Here is a 17,595-nt window from a genome sequence, read left to right as displayed (position 1 = left end):
AATATAACCAAACATGAATTGTCAATTTCAGTTATCAAAGGCCAAAGAATAGAGGTAGTCTTTTAAAGATAGTTGTTTGAGGAAGTTGTTTGGATGAAAGCCTTGCACAGATTTTCTTTGCATACAGCACCCTCTACTTCTCAATAATAGCATTGCATCCAGCACAATCATTTTGATTAGTAATGTATGAAATACGAACAAATCATTATTCTAAATTGATTGTTTTAATTAGTTATTCAAACTCTCAAATACCGTGTTTGGAAGTAAAAAGCTGAGGTGATTTGATTTATCATTATTGCTACATTTATGATGTGAACCTGTCATGCACTACACTTTCAAAAGTTTGGTGTCAGTAAGATTTATTTTTATTAATGCTTTTATTAACTGACAGTTATGACAGTATTCATCAAAAATCCTTAAATTTACCAGGGTTTCCACAAAAATATGAAGCAGCAGAACTCTTTTCAACATTGATAATAATCGGAAATGTTTCTTGAGCAGCAAATCAGCTTTCATGTGACACTGAAGACTGATGTCAAAACTAAATGTTCATCATTACTCCAAAAGAATAAATTGTTTTAAAATATATTAAAATAAGATATTTTTAAATGTATATTTTTATATTCTATTTCTGTTTTAACTGTATTTTTGATCAAATAAATGCATCATTGGTGAGCAGAAGAGACTTCTTTCAAAAACATCAAATCTTTCCAACCACAAACCTTTGAACACTAGTACATGAATGATTCGCTAAAAGGAATGAAACTACTCAGTGGTGATGTTGTATTATTCTGCTGAGTGTGTTTTCAAATGAAACTAGATTTATTTTCCGAGACAACTATAGGCAAGGCAGGGCAAGTTTATTTATAAAGCACAATTCATACACATGTTTTTTTTCTTGCACTTTGAAATACCACTAAGACAAAACTCCAAAAAGAAAATAACACATTATAAATAATTTAGTGCTATCAATCCACATGTTAACAGATGTGTTTTAATGTCTGGTCCTGTCTTGATGTATACTGAACGTCTGCATGTGTCTGTTGTGTTTTTCAGGCATTTGAACGGTGAACACGCTCTGGATGACAAGAGCACAGCGCAATGCAGAGTTCAGATGCAGGTGGTTCAGCAACTGGAGCTGCAGGTAAAGCTTCACAAACATTCAGCACAACTGCCTTTTCTCCAGACACAACTGCTTCTTGATATGCTGATATTTTATTCTGATTAGACTAAAGAAATGTTTGTTTTCTGCTTTGCATGCAGTTAAACATCCTGCTCTAATCTGAGCTCTAATCTTTTTCCTGCTCTGCATGTGCTGAATGTACACACGAAGAAATAATCCGCCATGTGAACGTTAGACAACAGAAAGCTCCATGTTTATCAGTGGTGTTTGTGTTTGTCAAACAGCTCACTAAAGACAAAGAACGCCTTCAGGCCATGATGGCCCACCTCCATGTCAAGTCTACTGAGCCCAAACCAGCCCCTCTGCCAGTATGTCACTGGGTTTACCATTCACTCTGTTTGATTATAAACACACTTCTGTAGTTCTGAAGGTACACTTAAGATCTCTGGTGAAATAATAAACTTTCAAATGTTTGTTAGGTGAATCTGGTGTCCAACCTCACTCTTGCCAAGGCAACCGTCCCGAAAACCACTCCCTCCATGAGCCTGTCCCAGAGTGCCACGGCCCCGTCGACGCCCCTCACGTCGCTCCCCCAGATGCCCTCCGTCATCATCCCCACCAGCCTGCACAGCGTGGGACCCATCCGCAAACGCTACTCGGACAAATACAACATGGCCATGGACCAAGGTGAGATCGGTGACCTCTAGCCCACTGTCAATGTCAGAGCCAGTATTACACTCACTGTAGTGTAGTTATCAAGGCTCTACAACAAGGATGGCCTGAAACCAGTGTAAAGGCCTGTTCACACAAGGACGATAACTATAACGGTTGCTTTGATAAATGAAGTGTAACTGAAGTAGCAGCACCTCTCTCCTGTGTCTCATAGATATTGTGCAGAATAAGGAGTTCTACTTGAGTGCTGAGGTCAGGCCTCCATTCACTTATGCAGCTTTGATCAGGCAGGTAAGAAACCATCATGCAGCTCTTGTTACCTCACCATCATTTCTGATGAGACTGTCATCAACCAGGCTGTCTGAGCTATTTTAGTTAAACCTTTACTTTTATCTGTCATCAGCTGCTGTATGAGAGACATGTTGATCTTGTTCCCTTTTTTAATTTACAGGCCATTTTGGAGTCTCCAGAAAAGCAGCTAACACTAAATGAAATCTACAACTGGTTCACTCGAACATTTGCGTATTTCAGACGCAATGCGGCAACGTGGAAGGTAACTGAAAAGATGCACTAAAAATATCAGTCTTGATTGATTTCCTGTGCCCTGGATCAGTTTGTTCATTTCTTCTGCAATCTCAGAATGCAGTTCGCCACAACCTCAGTCTTCACAAGTGTTTTGTACGAGTTGAGAATGTGAAGGGGGCCGTTTGGACCGTGGATGAGCTGGAGTTTCAGAAAAGGCGGCCACAAAAGATCACCGGGTAAGTGCGCATCTGACTGCAACGTTTTCATTTGCACTGGTCATTAAATGACGCTGAGGTCTGTTTCTTCAGATCACCTCTGGTGAAGAACATCCAGTCCAGTCTGGGTCAAAGTCCTGTCCTGTCTGCTCTCCAGGTATGGACTCACCTGAGATTCATTCATATCTACACTACCATTCAAAAGATTTCTCTCATGCTCACCAAGGCTGCGTTTATTTGATCAAAAATACAGTAAAAACAGTAACATTATGAAATATTATCACAGCTTCAAACAACTGTTTTCTCTTTGAATATATTTTTTATTCCTGTGATGCAAAGCTGAATTTTCAGCATCATTACTCCAGTCTTCAGTGTCACATGATCTTTCAGAAATCATTCTCATATCATGATATGCTGCTCAAGAAACATTTCTTATCAATGATGAAAACATTTGTGCGGCTTCATATTTTTGTGGAAATTATTATTATTTTTTTCAGGATTTGTTGATGAATAAAAAGTTCAAAAGAACAGCATTTATTAGACATAGAAATCTTTTGTAACATTATTAATGTCTTTAGTTTCACTTTTGATCAATTTCATGCATCATTGCCGATAAAATGTATTAAAATCTTACTGAGTCCAATCTTTTGAATGGTAGTATATATAACTTGTTTGGGATACGAGTGTTATTTTCGATGATGTTAAACAGTGTTTCTCCTCAGGCAGCGATGGTGGACAGCAGTCTGCCCCTATATGGCTCGGCATCTATGGGAGTGTCCAGTCTGAAGGCCCTGACCGGTGCGCTGCATGAGGACACTAGTTCTCACGATCATGATGAGGGCTCCCGCAGCGACTCCAGCCTGGAGCTCTCTCCTCTGCCCACACTGTGAGTCCACTGTCCTGTCTAATGTCACTCACGTAAACCCTGAGAACACTCACTGCCGGCTCACTGAAACATTCAAATAGGCAATCAAGTTATTTAAATGGTGTGTCCACAGATCCTTAAAAAGTCTTACATGCAACCGAACTGACACAGCAGTGCAGAGTTAGATTTCATTTTTGCTTTTTGAAATCATATAAATCTAACACATAAAAGTGATTTAGGACAAGGATATCACTCTTGTTGTATTGCTATTTATATTCCCAAAGAAAAATTTTGTAGTATTACTATATTTTTAAGTATTTTGAAATGCCCCTATTACGCTCTTTTAAAGGTTCCTAATTTTGTTTTCGATGTCTCCTACAACAGGTTTATATGCATCCAAGGTCAAAAAGCACTTTATTTATAATAATATACATTGCAGCGTCATCTCATTTCTCACAGTGTCTGAAACGGTTTGATGAAGGATCCAGCCTCTCTAAACCCCTCCTTTCCAAGAGCCTACTCTGCTCTGATGCACATGTCGAAATGAAACGCTTATTGCCATATCTGATTTTCAGCTCTTCCGCAGTGCTTAATACACTGTGATATGAGCAGTAACAATTGCGTCGGTTTTACCGTATCAATTCGAGTTTCGATTCCTCATCCTTTGGAAGTTCATGCAAAATGGATTTGCTTTGGCAGAACAGAAAACAGTGTTTTCTCGATGTGTCAAAAACACAAACCAAACTCTTCCAGTCTCGACTACAACTACAGTGTTTGAGGGTCAGAGTAGATGCTGTTCATGGACGGCCAATGAAGATCATAGAAAGGAATCACTGACAACTCGTTTCAGCCAGTTCAGACTCAGCTCTTTCTTTAACTTGATTTATCATGCACTTTTATCTTTAAAACTTTGCAGACCTTTTACATTCACAAACAGATTTATTACACAATACATGAAAGGCAATATGTGAAAAAGCATTACAGGGGCAATTTAATATATGTTACTGTGAAAAGGGTCCACTTTTTCATTTGTATAGATCAGTGTCGACCACTAGTGTGCCATGGAAATGATCAAATTCCAAAAAATAAATAAAAATAGATGCTTCAAATAAGAATATATTGTCTCTGTCGGGCAGAAACCTTGTATGTCTATATTTTGTCATTTTGTTTCATTTAAAAAAAAGATAAATGCTATTGGTCATCCTTTACTTCTGTCTGGGCTTTACCATAATGTAACCAAAAGCATTTAAAAGAGGTTGTTACTAAACCTTGTAACTGCATTGGATCCTCAAACTGTCAGTCAAACCTCATAGCTCCGCCCCTCCTCTATCGTGAATGAAGTGCCACACACAGTTCAGAGGTAAAGAAAGAACTGTTTGTTTAAGTACAGCGTTTTCTTTACTTAAGAATCACTCTATAAAGGCAAATGTTTTTTTGTATTTAAGAGTCTTAGTCTGGTATTTGCAGTCTAGTTAAACCAAATTTAAATATCCTGTGCATAGCGCTTCATCTTCTATATCATGAGATTTTGGCCAAATATATTCAACAACAAGAAAAAGTGAGCGCCCACATAGCTACAATAAACTTTAAAACCTGTAAGTTGATGAAATCATAATGCGATGCACTTGTTCCAGTGACGATCAGAACATGCGTTCGCTGGTCAAACACCCCGTAACTCCATTTGAGCTTGATCTTCAAAAAAAATTAAAATTATAATAACACATGCAAGTGTCTGACCATATATAAAGCCACGATACCTACTTTGACTACACATTGTCCCTGTCGGCTAGAAACCTTATGTTTAAAAAAATAATGAAACCCTGTGTAAATTTGTTGTTCCATGACCTCATTGTGTTCTTACCTGACTTAAGCTCAAGATTCACTTTAATTGTGAATGCTACTTTTAATATAATATCCAGTTTTAATATGCCATTTGAAGCAATGCATGTTTGTGCAATTTTGTGTCGTAGGATTTTTTTTACTTAGAAAATGTAGTCCTCAAAACGGAGTATCTATACCAGTGACTTGAAGTTTCATTTGTGCTAAAGTGTAAGATCTTGGTTGATGTGAGCTGTGTGTGTTCACAGGCATCAGTCTCAAATTAAAGAGGAGCAGATGGAGGCCGAGGACTATAATGGCTCCATGTCTCCAGAGACAGAAGACCAGCACAGTCCAGACACCAACCACAACCCAGAGTACAGCGAAGAGCCGGGATTCTCCTCGCCACCTCACGCCTTCCACTGCTGAGATCAGACTCCTGACGCAGAAAAGTTACAGCTGCAACTTTTCCTTTTGGGAACGACCCTTTATTTATTGTTTCGATTGACCTGTTTCTGTTGTATTGCAATGGTTTGACCTCACTGGTACTAAAGGGCTCCTCTGTGTTTGAAAAGGTCGCCCGTCAGCTTGCAGAGGACAATGAGGGCGCGCTGTAGGCCACACGTCATCTTTGCTTTGTATATTAAACACTACGGCACCTGAACTGAATCAAACGCTCACCTTGAAGGGAAGACTGTTTCCCTGTCAACTGAGGAAAATTTGAAGCTGTCTACGACAAGATTTATTTAGCTTTCCACAAAATCTGTTCACCGCAGCTGTGAATGCTGAATGAAAAGCTCTTTATCGTAAATCACCTCAGCCTCAATACTGTAGGGTTAGTCGCCATCGATGGCCCCGGCTGCCATGACGGTAACGTGTGGCCTTCAATTTCGGCCACTTATCGGTAGAATGGAAAACGAAATTGTGAATGTCTATCTTTTTTACCTCTTGTTTTTTCAAGATAAAAACAAAACCAAAGGGGAACATTTTATAACCAGCACTTGATGATGAATGTTTTTCAATTGTAGTTTTTGATTTGTTTTTCACTTGTTGTGTACAGAAGGTTACTGTATTTCCATTATCCAAAACATTTACGCAAACAAAAAGCCTCATTCTCAACAGTCCCAATCATTCGGTTACTAGTAAAGCTGAACCAAACATTTCCGTATTTGAGTAGAGCAACTTTTCTTTCTTTTTTTTGTAGAAAGAATCAAGTTACCAAAGATTGTGAAAGATGTTTTAATGTTGTGTACCCTTGTTTACATTGTCCCTTTTGATATGGCCAAGACTAAGAAGTCTTCACTCGAGTGGATTAGATGAGTATTGGAGGCATTTAATGTCGCACTCGTGACATTTGAGCAGTTTGTAAACCGCAGTCGTTTGATTTGACAACGTACCACACAGAAAAAAGAGTTGATGATGGAAATAATGCATAATTGTTGACTGAATATCTTGTTACACATGTCCAAAAGAAATAGATGGCATCCGTTTCAAATCAACTATTTCAGTTTGTTCAATACTTCTGAATAAATGGCCTTATGATTAATAAATTCTTGTATAAAAATGTGAAAAGTGTCCGTTTTTTTCATTATAAATGTTTATAATTATAGATTATATTTTCATTTATACAAATGTCTATACATATGTGTGTGTATGGTTTATATATATATATATATGATAGTAATAGAATAGTGCATTAGAATTGAAATAATTCACATCATGAATTCAGATTTGGTACCATGACTTTACATTTATTATATTTTTCACTTGTGCATACACTGAAAAAATAGCATAAGATAATAAAAAAAAAATCCTTTTCTTATCAAAATCCTTCCATGTAGTGTTTTTTTTTAACTTTCCAAGTCAGCTGCATGTGTGAAAATATATTACTACATACAAAGATCAATAAGAAAATACAGAATACAATATATTAAAAGTTGTCATAGACGTGTCTTACTATCTGTCAAAAACAGCAATAACTCGTTGATACAGGCCAGTAAAATAAATGGCACAGCTTAAAGTAACTGAATGAGTACATGGCCACACGTCTTTGGTTATAAACCGCTTCTGGAGATCATGGAATCATTATGCAAAACATGAAATGCAGAAACGTCCACCTGTCCTGTCAGTTTAAAGACCGATTACATTCCAATATAATGTTCTACTACACCATACGGTACAGCATGATGCGTGACGGTCAGCTGACCAGGCTATGGTTCATATACGATGTGGATGGTTATGTAACACAGTCTATCTTATTCCATGTATGAATGGTGCATAACATACACCATACACAAAAGGGGACAAAATAAAGTTATTTTCTTCCTACTCTACAGGCAACCAAATTCTCTCTGGGTAATAATCACATGACCATCAGCCTTCCATTGTGACATCATACTACATGACATACAAATCTTTCTTATACTGGAACCCCGCGTCACGATTACGCCATGTCTGGTCCTCCATCTCAAACGCTCTGAAACTTCCACTATCATTCGCCGACACCGGGCCAGATTCAGAAACCATGGCACCTCCTTTCCAGTTAAAAAGCAAAAATACACTTAAATTTGGTGGATTAATATAATACATATATATATATATATATATATAAACGTATGATTGTCTTTCTGCAGAGGCTGTTTTCTGTGCGGTTCATATGTTTAAATGCATATATATCATTTATTTTATTCAGGGGTCAATGCAGTGCCTAAAATGTACATATTTAAAAAATCTTGGTGACTATTTTATAAAAAATCATTTACAATCCCACGAAGCTCCAATAATGCGAAACCACAACAGATGGTTGGCTTTAGTTTGGTTACATTCTCTATATTTTGGTTTGAATGCGTTTTGGTCTCGTGTTAGTCAACAGTAAAGCCGTTGTCTTTGCCAAAAAGTTCCTGCAGTCTTTAGTCGTGAAGCTCTTAAACTTGACAGAAGGTGCGACATCAGAGTCCTGTGATGTGCGGCAGTGTGTGTGAAGATAAACGCTCCTCCTCGTCCCCGGGGCTCTAGCGTCTCTGCGGTGCCAGCATTACTTTGTTAATGAAGTTGACGATGGCGGTCGCGGGCTGTTCGGGATCCAGCTCTGCGAAGAGATGGCAGACGTTCTCCACCACACTGCCGGGCTTCTTGGCAACAAATCCAAAAACTCTGAGAGGAGGTAGAGGGATACGCAAATGAGTGATAGTGGATACAATATCAGTCAATCCAAATCCAAACAAGGAGTGAACGGACAGACAGGAAGATCAGTACTAGAGGAAAATAACATGCACATAAGCACATAATCAGAGGAAACAAGCTGTCACAACAGTCCAGACGACACACACACACACACACACACACGTTTCATTTAGACTTACTTAGAGGTTGTGCTGTCTGAGTTAGTCCACCTACGGCAGCAAGAGGGAGACAGAGACAAGACTGAGGAACAGACTCTCTCACACACACACACACACACACACACACACACACACACGCGCGCGCGACGCTGCTGCAGCCACACATGAACATGCTCTCAATCTCAGGTCAAAGCATACATGCAAGTACACAGCTCCTGCTGTTCATACTTAGCCTGTTCCTAGATTGCTGTGGTGGAACCATATGTGCGCTGAATCTGAATTCCGTTCTGACACATTTCCGATTGCAATGATACGTGAAATCGAGCTTGTGTAGCTTGAAGTATTTTCGTTCATATACATGCTGAGTATGCAGCGGTTGTAACACACACACACACACACACACACACACACACACACACACACACACACACACACACACACACACACACACACACACACACACACACACACACACACACACACACACACACACACACACACACACACACACACACACACACACACACACACACACACACACACACACACACTCTCTCTCTCTCACTGCTTTGGGGCTTCATTTTCTTTACTTCTACACATTATAAAATCCTATTTCGTATATTACGAAATCTAACGTGAGAAGTAGTTTTAAAATTTGCCCGTAGGTTCATCCATTTTTTGGTGGCTCACCCCACAAGCCAAAAGCTGTTTGATCCTGTAACATCTGGTTTAATGTTACTGCCTCAAATTCTTTAGACGCAAAACTGGTGGCTGTCTGCCATGAAAGAGCTTTTACAAAATAAAAAAATCACAGAGCCCAAACTATCTACGGGGTTCAAAGTGATGGTTTAAGAGAAGACGAGTGTTTTGTCTGCACGGGGTGGGCTTACATTTAATGAGCCCCGAAGATTGTGTTTTACATGCAACTGAAATTATAAACATAAATGATTAAACAAAAAAACCTTTACTGTATGCACACACAGACGGAGCAGCCCACAGAGATTCATGCACTACCTGATTAGATGGATGTGTACTACTGGTTCTAGGCAAGCAACTGTTAAACTCAACTAAACAATGATAAACTGTCTTTCTTAAAAAAACAAAACACAAAATCTAAATAAAAAACAAAACATTGTTGAAAAAAACAAAAAAATCATCCTATATAAAAAATACAAATTATATATATATACACACACACGTTTACCTTCCTATAATTACAGTAACCTTAAAGTGCCTCTATTATGCTTTTTCAGATATTATCTTTCATGTAGTGTGTCATATAGATGTTTGTGAATGTAAAAGGTCTGCAAAGTTTCAAATATCAAAGTGCACGATAAATAAAGTTTTTTCCTAAAAGAAAACGATTCTGAACTGTAATCAGAACTGACAAATCTGCATGACGGCAGCCTATGATCTCCATTGGCCGTCCATGAACCGCATCTACTCTGACACTCAAACACTGTAGTTGTAGTCGAGTCTGGAAGAGTTTGGTTTGTGTTGTTGACATGTCGAGAAAACACTGTTTTCTGCTCTGCCAAAGCAAATCCACTTTGCATGAACTTTCAAAGGATGAGGAATCGAACTCGAATTGATACGGTAAAACCGACACTCGTTGCGGTTTGTATAACTGAGTATGAAGTGCTGAGGAAGATCCAGAGCTGAAATTCAGATATGGTAATAGCGTTTTGTTTCCGACACCAACAGACTGGGCCGTCTGTCCAATCAGAGTAGACCAATTACAAATTTGACCAATCAGAGCAGACTCTCGGAATGGAGGGGTTTGGAAAGACTAAATCCTTTATTGAATCGTTTCAGTGTCGAATGTATATTATGAGAAAAATAAAGTTTTTTTTTTTTTTTTTTTACCTTGGATGCATGTACATTTATTTGAAGAGTCCTCCAAAACAAAATTAGGAACCTTTATATAGCATAATAGGGGCACTTTAATGGTTGGTAATTGCTTTAGATGTGGAATGCACTGCAAACTTGGAATATTGTTGTTGTAATATATATAGAGTAGTATATGTAGAGTAGAGATATAAACCACCCCTAGCATTTCTGCCACTACAATCTCACCTCCTGTCTTGTGGGTCCACACTGCTGAAAGTCACGCTGTTGATTGGATAATGTCTCCTGAAGAACACCCTGAAAACCCAAACCTCACACAGTCACCTCGGTGTGACAGTAACAACCTGTCCTCACATTTCTATTGCTCAGAGAAAACTGAAAAATTGTATAGTTATACTTTCAAAAGCAAAAAGGGGGATCGGTGGGCGTACCTGCGCTGACTGTCTGTCAGTGTAATGCCCTGGGCTGACACCTTAAAGTGGACCACAGTCGCAGAGGGCCGGGGGCTGCGTGACATCGTGGCCCCTGTGGCCTTGGCGATCGCCTGGGGTCCCGTGAGAGACTCGGTCTCCACTGAGTTCAGGTACAGCACATTGCAGGCTGAGGAGAGACACCAGAGGTTACAGACGTCACAGTAAGGAGGTCTCACATGAGGACAGATGTGCTGGTTCACACTCACCTGCTCCCTGTTTCAGAAGGTCTGCAGCTGTGCTCATGTTACTGACCGGCTGAACCTCTAGAACTTCACCTATCGGGTCTGAGAGTGCAACACAATCATTCAAAGACCGGCTCTGAGATTCAAACACGGCCATTTGCTTAACATTCTGATTCTTATGAGCAGCTCTTTTGATGAATCAGTAAAAAAAAAAAAAAAAAGACTCCTGAGTTGTCAGTTTATAATCGAATTTGTCAGATCAGTTACTTATTTAGCTAAAAGTCAAGTTACGTTTGTTTTAATAAATGGCATTTTATTAAAAAGGTATCGTTTTATTTAGTGTGTAGCTATGGTCTATAGTACAGAATGTTGTGGGAAACACCGAAAGACAGTTTTTTGTTTTATTTGTTTCATGCATTTCAACTCTTCACACACTCTCACTTCACATTGAGTGTATGTTGTGGCTGTGCTTTCATCGTAGTGATATCTCAGCGTGGCGTGTTGATGTGTGCCGTAGTGTTTACCTTTCTCTGGGATGCGGAGGGCACAGGGCAGAGAGATAGGAGTAATGGAATGCTGATACACCAGTGCTGAAAGACTCCCTACCGATGACAAAACACACACAGAGCATCTCAATACTTCAACATTATTTACCTTAAAAACTGATGTGCCAGATTGCAAAAGCACCAACATGAAGCCAGACAGCAACTAATCGCAGGCATAAAAGAACTTCCTAGGTTTCTAATACAAAGATGTGAGCTTTATCTCAACTTCTAAACCTCACGGCTGTACGTTCACTCTTTATGAAGCAGCGTTATGAACTTGGTAAATTCAGCGTTCTGCTAAAGTACATGACTGAGATATCATGGAGATTTAACAGTATACCTTTCAGCGAACTGATCCTGCACTCAGATATCGCAGGAAAGTCATTTTCACACTAACCTGAGCTCAACTTTCAACTTTATTCAGCCTAGCTGTTCTATTAACTCCACATTTGTACGTCTATTGGCCTTCCAGATCAGGTCTAACATCTTCATGAAGAAAGTCATACAGTTTTGAAACATGAATGATGACAGAATTATCATTTCTGGGTGAACGATCCCTTTAAGCTCTGATTTAAACCAGGACTAAGCTTAATCAGTGTGTCTGGCGAATGAGAGGATTCTTGAACTGCTCACCAAAGTAGGGCTCGTTCTGACAGCCCTTGATCTTCACTCCCCGAGGCCCTGTCTCAATCAGGAAGTGTCGAACCAGCTGTTCCAGAGGGTCTCCTCCTGCTAACAGACAGGACATTACATCTTCAACGCAAACTATGATGCTAATATTGGTTGTATACCAAACTATAACAACTTTTTGATTAATGGATATTTAGATCCACATACATCACTGTTTAAAGGTGGAAGTCATACAAAGCATTCCCAAAGCATTCCCAAAGCAGTTCCCAAATGCTGTCTCAATTAAATATTTAGTTGAAGACTACCAAAATAAACAGTGCACAGTGTTCTCGTTTGCGCTTGGTCTGGTGTTAATTATTGCACAAATCAATCAAATCTATCATTCCCTCTGTCTGTATGGCCAATAAACATTCAAACTGCGTTTTTAACTTTTTTTCAAAGCTTTCAGTAAAAAGCTGTCAAGATAATTCAAATCAAAGTTTGTCTGGACTTTTCTAGTTACAAATTAGTCACATTAATATCATTGAATTCATTTTAAAGGGAAACTTAGCAACTATTTCAACTTAATAAAACCGTTTAGAAATCATTTGGATGGTTAAATAACCTGTTCTGGTGAAAACGGTGACTTTCCCCGCTCCCCCTAGTGTTCCCAGACGGAAAACCAACCTTGCAACATGACAGTCCTATCTTGACGGCAATTCGACATAAACACGGCAATTCGACATAAACACACACGCCATATGATACTGTGTGTGATGTATTACCCACCTCGGTAGACACAGCTCCACACGATAAAGTTGGCCGGCTCGGATAATAACAAATGCACATGAGCATTACGACAGTGTTGTGAAATATACGCCCCACAGCTGTAGGGGGAGCTCTCCGAGAAAACATGCGACAACAAATCAGCAAAGAAATGGCTAGAGTTGCCAAGTTCCCCTTTAATTGTTCGAATTGCACCTCTACTTCCTGTTTCATCCTCAATTCAATTTATTTGGCATTCTCAGTTCAATTCACACAACCCTATCAAGCAAGGGTTTGAGTTTAGGGCGGGACGATCTGTTTGTTTTTTGAAGACAATCATCGTTTTTGTAATTCCGTTTGGTCACGGTAATGCCGCAGAAATGACACACTTCAGCTTTAGCTCTGAATTACTGTGATGTTTAGCTCTGCTAGAGTACTTCAGGTGCAGTCGTGTGTTTCCTGTGCAGACAGACAGCTTTGGGAGCAACACTGAAGCAAGATAAATGTTTGTGTGAGGAAATGACTGCAGATGTGGCGTACCTTTGCTGCTATGGTTATTGACGTTGGGGGGTGGGCTGGCAACTTTCAGGGCCAGACCGTAGGCCCCCTGGAAAGAGTTACTGTCTCGGATGAGGAAGGCCCCTGGCTCTCTTTCCTTCAGTGCTGCTATAGCTGTTGAACAGAGACAGGATAGTTTAATGAGACATCGCTATTTATAAAAAGGATCCAAGCATATGGAAAAACAATCTGCAATTTGCTGCACATGTAAAAACACTACAGCACAACAGTAAACATCACTATTAGTATAGCTTATAGTTAGGGTTATGAAAAGTGCAGCAAACAGCAGTAATTCTGGGTATTGTTACACATTTACTGACACATTTCATATTTTTGTAATAATGTCCATTTTGCTTACATATGAAAGAAATTCTTCCTCAGTTATTGCAATAAATTACACAGGGAACCTTCTAATTTGGTACATTAAGAAAATAATCATTTGAAAAATTAACATCAGGGCCTAAATAATACAATTCAGATGAGTTCATGAGTCTTTTTGACGGATTCATTCAAAGGACAAGCTCGAAAGAGTCAATTTGTTCATGAATCGTGAATTCTCTTAAAAAAAAATATCATGCCAGTATTTTCCAGTAAACTTCCCTTTAACTCTATGAATCGAGATCCACATTTTTACTCAGCCTTAATCAGCAACTGATTAAGAAGATACCTCTAAAGTGCATATATCATATAGTTAAATATAAGGTCCGAAGTGGTTGTCTCACCTTGCTCTCTGGAGATGCCAGGTTTATACCAAAACCGAGAGCTGTCCTGCACGAATTTTACACTGACACGGCTGCCCATCTCACCCTCCACGCCAACTTCTCCCTGATCAGCATTCATGGTCAGCTCTCCTACTGAAGGTGAGAATGTAACGTGGTGCTGCCCGGGGGCGTGATGACTCATGGAACCCCTCAGCGTTCCAGGCCTCCCATTGGGAGAGCCTGGCTGCCCGGATGGGCGGCGTTTCTCAGGGAGAGGAGGCTGTGGGACAGAGGTGGCTGGGCACCCTGAGTAGGAGCCTGGTGGAGGAGATGGGGTGCAAAAGGCTGGAGAGATGGGGAAGGTAGGAGTGGAGTTGGGGCTGCCGTCTATACTGTGCCCTGCAGGAAGGGAGGTTTCAGAGCCCAACATCAGCTTCCTGCCCAGCGTGGCAAATCCAGGTACTGGGGGTTCAGGGGAGGAAGAACTCTCGTGGTCGCTAGTGGGTGGATGAGGGGACACAGGGGCAGAAGAAGCAGGTTTAGGGACATCTGGTTCTGGAGATGGTGATACTCCATTGCTATGCAAGTGAGCTGGGATGGATTCGGTTGGGATGGGAGAGGAGGGACGTGGTGAATGTGCTGGTTTAAAAGTCTCAGTTGATTGTGGTACCATTTCCCCTGTGGGTGGCACTGTAGCTGCAGCAGGCGAGCAGTTTCTCTGGGGTTGGGTGGATTCTGATGGAGATGTTAAGGGGGCAGGGTTTACTGCTGAGATTTGTGGGGTGGGGGGTGTCGTAGGCGGGGAATGGGTGGAGGGTTGTTGGGCAGTGGTGGGTGTGGCAGGAAAAGGGTGTATCTCAGCAATCTCTTGATTGGAAGACAGTAGAGTTTGACGAGACCCTGGACTGACACTGTTGCACTGTAGGGCAGGTGGGTGCGGCCTGTTGTGGGAGTGGGCCAAACTGCTTTCACTGTTGACCTCTCTTGAGTCATACTCATGGACACTCAGGATAGGACTAAAAAAGGAAGTGGAAATTAACACAGTATTAAAGTCAGAAGATAACATATGCATCTACTGCAATGGTAGACCAAAGTTCCAACCCTGTTCCAACAGCTACCCCAATCTACTAATAAATGCAGGAGCTTGTTACCTCTCCTGCGTTCGCAAAGGGCTGCTTGTGTGGACTGGTGTTGGAGATCCTGAAATATCAGATGGTGTTGAATATGGAGCATGTGGATCTCGATGTGTCTGTCGCAGGGAACCATGGGTAATGTGACTACGCCAGCCTATGCTATCTGCGCCAGGACAATCTGATAGGAATGCACATTTCTTTAATTTTATAAGATGACCCAAAAAATTATGTTTGCAAAAGCTTCAAAATTCAAAGATAGTCCAATACAAGGTACTAAAAGAATGTAATTGTAGCTGTCAAGTCATTTCTCACCTGTATTTGTGTTAGAGGGGTACTGCTGAGGATGGGGGTCTGTCTGGTTCTCTGTAGGTCCGCTGGCATGGTGCACTGGGCCAGGGCAGGAGGCGGAGGGAGGTGGAAGAGGAGACGTGGACTCAGACTGGTAACCCGAGGCATATCCACGGCTCTCTGAGGGTGACGGCTGGTAAGGGGAGCAGGGGCACGTCTGGTGCGGTGTCTGGTACCCACTGGAGCTGCTGCTGTATTTGAGATCAAGATGGGCATGAGAGTGTGAACGGGAGGGTTCGGGGTATGCGGGATGGCCTGCAGGGAGGGGATCGAAGTTAAATGCTGGTAATTCATGACCGTGAGGCCCGTATGGGGTTACGGTGGCCCTTCTGTGCCAGTATTCTGCCTCTCGTTCTCTCTCCCACTGTAGTTCTGCTTCTCGGTCTCTGTCCCAGTGGAGAGTCATTTCTCGTCCCCTCCTTAGCCCTGCCTCCCGATCCCATATATCCGTCCCTCTTTGCATATCAGCCTCTCTGCCTCGTCTTAACCCTGTGTCCCGGAGAAGCTCTGCCTCCCTCTCCCAGTGTATTGCCTCCTCTCTGTCTAAACGGAGAGTGTGGTAATCTTCTCGTCGTAGACAGCAGTCCCGACAGGGGCAGACAGGCGTCACTATGCCATCTACCATCATGACATCGTGATAGGGACCGCTAGGTTTGGGGTGATGTGGATGGTTGTGGTGATGATGGGGGTATGGAATGTACTCATCCGCCCTGCAGAGCAGTCGGGGAGACAGACTATGAGGATGGGTGCTGACCTCCTGGGACGGATATGGACACAGGTGGCGTGATGGTCCCTCTGTGCAAGTGCGATGAAGATAGTGCTGTGGACCTTGTTGGCGGTCCCAGAGCAGGTCAGGAGGCGGCAGGGTTTGGTGAGGAAGGGCACTGTGGTGTTGGCAAAGCCCTATGACAGATGGCATACCTGAAGGAGGAGCCCCTGTTTGTCCATTAGTGGTGGTGGGACGATCAAGGCAATAACCATTTGATAAGTGGTGGAGTCCATCGCATCCAGGCTCAGCACACCGCTGGGATCGGTAGCCCACCCGGCATGAGCATGAACGACCTAACCTCAGTGACCCAGTCCTTTCAGGAGGCAAGGAATCACCGTCATCCAAAATGGCTGTCTCTCGGTCACGATCCCTCCCTCCATCGCCTTCAATCCCACCCAGTAGGCGCTCAAGATCCTCCCTCTCTTGCTGAGTAGGCGGGGCCTGTCGAGTTGGTTCATCGAGCCGGTCAGGTGGGACAGATGAGTGTCCAGAATCAGTGCTGACAGACAGAAGCTGACTTGGCCTTTCCTCAGAGCTCCTTGCAGGGCTCCCATTGGTGGACAGCAGGGAGGTGGAGCCTGCGGCACGGCGCTTTTTAACCTGTGCGTACAGGCTGCCATCTACAGGTCCACGTGTGTGTGCAATATCTGAAAGGATTTATGAAAGAACACTTTTATATTTCCCTGAAGCCCACTTTTATTATTAATCAAGGTTTATTGCAGCAAAACATCATTTAGTTTCATGCCTTCATTTCCCTCCTCTCTCTGAACTTTAGAATTAAACAGGCTGTTTTTGCGACCTTTAAGTCCATGGCACGTACACTACTATTCAAAAGTTTGAGGTTGGGAAGATTTTTTTTCATGTTTTTAATGTTCACCAAGGCTAGATTTATTTGATCAAAATACAGTTTATAAAATTTTTTTAAAAACAGTACTATTGTGAAATAGGATTTGAATTTAAAATAACAGTTTTTTATTGAAATATATTTTAAAATGTAATTTATTGCTGTGATGGCAAAACTGAATTTTCACGTCACATGATCCTTCAGGAATCATTCTAATATTCTGATGACACTAGACTTCTTTACTGTGTAATGTTGCTGTTT

The 17,595-nt window shown here is 41.4% G+C and overlaps 2 protein-coding genes across 5 annotated transcripts in view; one reads left to right on the top strand and one right to left on the bottom strand.

Moving 5' to 3' along the window:
- The window catches only part of foxp1a (forkhead box P1a), a 44,644-nt gene extending 37,854 nt beyond the window's left edge, over positions 1-6,790 (top strand). For all 4 annotated transcript variants that reach the window (XM_082145126.1, XM_082145125.1, XM_082145124.1 and 1 more), the window contains 9 exons: positions 1,057-1,144; positions 1,408-1,491; positions 1,603-1,810; positions 2,010-2,086; positions 2,247-2,348; positions 2,435-2,556; positions 2,629-2,692; positions 3,258-3,421; positions 5,488-6,790. In XM_082145126.1, the coding sequence (XP_082001252.1) occupies positions 1,057-1,144; positions 1,408-1,491; positions 1,603-1,810; positions 2,010-2,086; positions 2,247-2,348; positions 2,435-2,556; positions 2,629-2,692; positions 3,258-3,421; positions 5,488-5,647 (1,069 nt within the window). In that variant the 3' untranslated portion in view covers positions 5,648-6,790. The remainder of the gene's footprint in view (positions 1-1,056; positions 1,145-1,407; positions 1,492-1,602; positions 1,811-2,009; positions 2,087-2,246; positions 2,349-2,434; positions 2,557-2,628; positions 2,693-3,257; positions 3,422-5,487) is intronic.
- Positions 6,791-6,948: 158 nt separating this feature from the next.
- tns2a (tensin 2a) overlaps positions 6,949-17,595 on the bottom strand; it is a 52,144-nt gene continuing 41,497 nt past the window's right edge. The window contains 11 exon segments of the mRNA XM_082144971.1: positions 6,949-8,371; positions 8,581-8,610; positions 10,636-10,704; positions 10,839-11,007; positions 11,087-11,164; positions 11,587-11,664; positions 12,241-12,336; positions 13,522-13,653; positions 14,262-15,256; positions 15,392-15,551; positions 15,686-17,137. Coding sequence (XP_082001097.1) covers positions 8,230-8,371; positions 8,581-8,610; positions 10,636-10,704; positions 10,839-11,007; positions 11,087-11,164; positions 11,587-11,664; positions 12,241-12,336; positions 13,522-13,653; positions 14,262-15,256; positions 15,392-15,551; positions 15,686-17,137 — 3,401 coding nt within the window. The 3' untranslated portion in view covers positions 6,949-8,229.

The sequence above is a fragment of the Leuciscus leuciscus genome (genome assembly GCF_965113295.1).
Source record: "Leuciscus leuciscus genome assembly, chromosome: 18".
NCBI classification, from domain to species: Eukaryota; Metazoa; Chordata; class Actinopteri; order Cypriniformes; family Leuciscidae; genus Leuciscus; species Leuciscus leuciscus.
The sequence above is the reverse complement of the archived record's forward strand: the minus strand, read 5'-3'. Positions and strand labels throughout refer to the sequence as shown.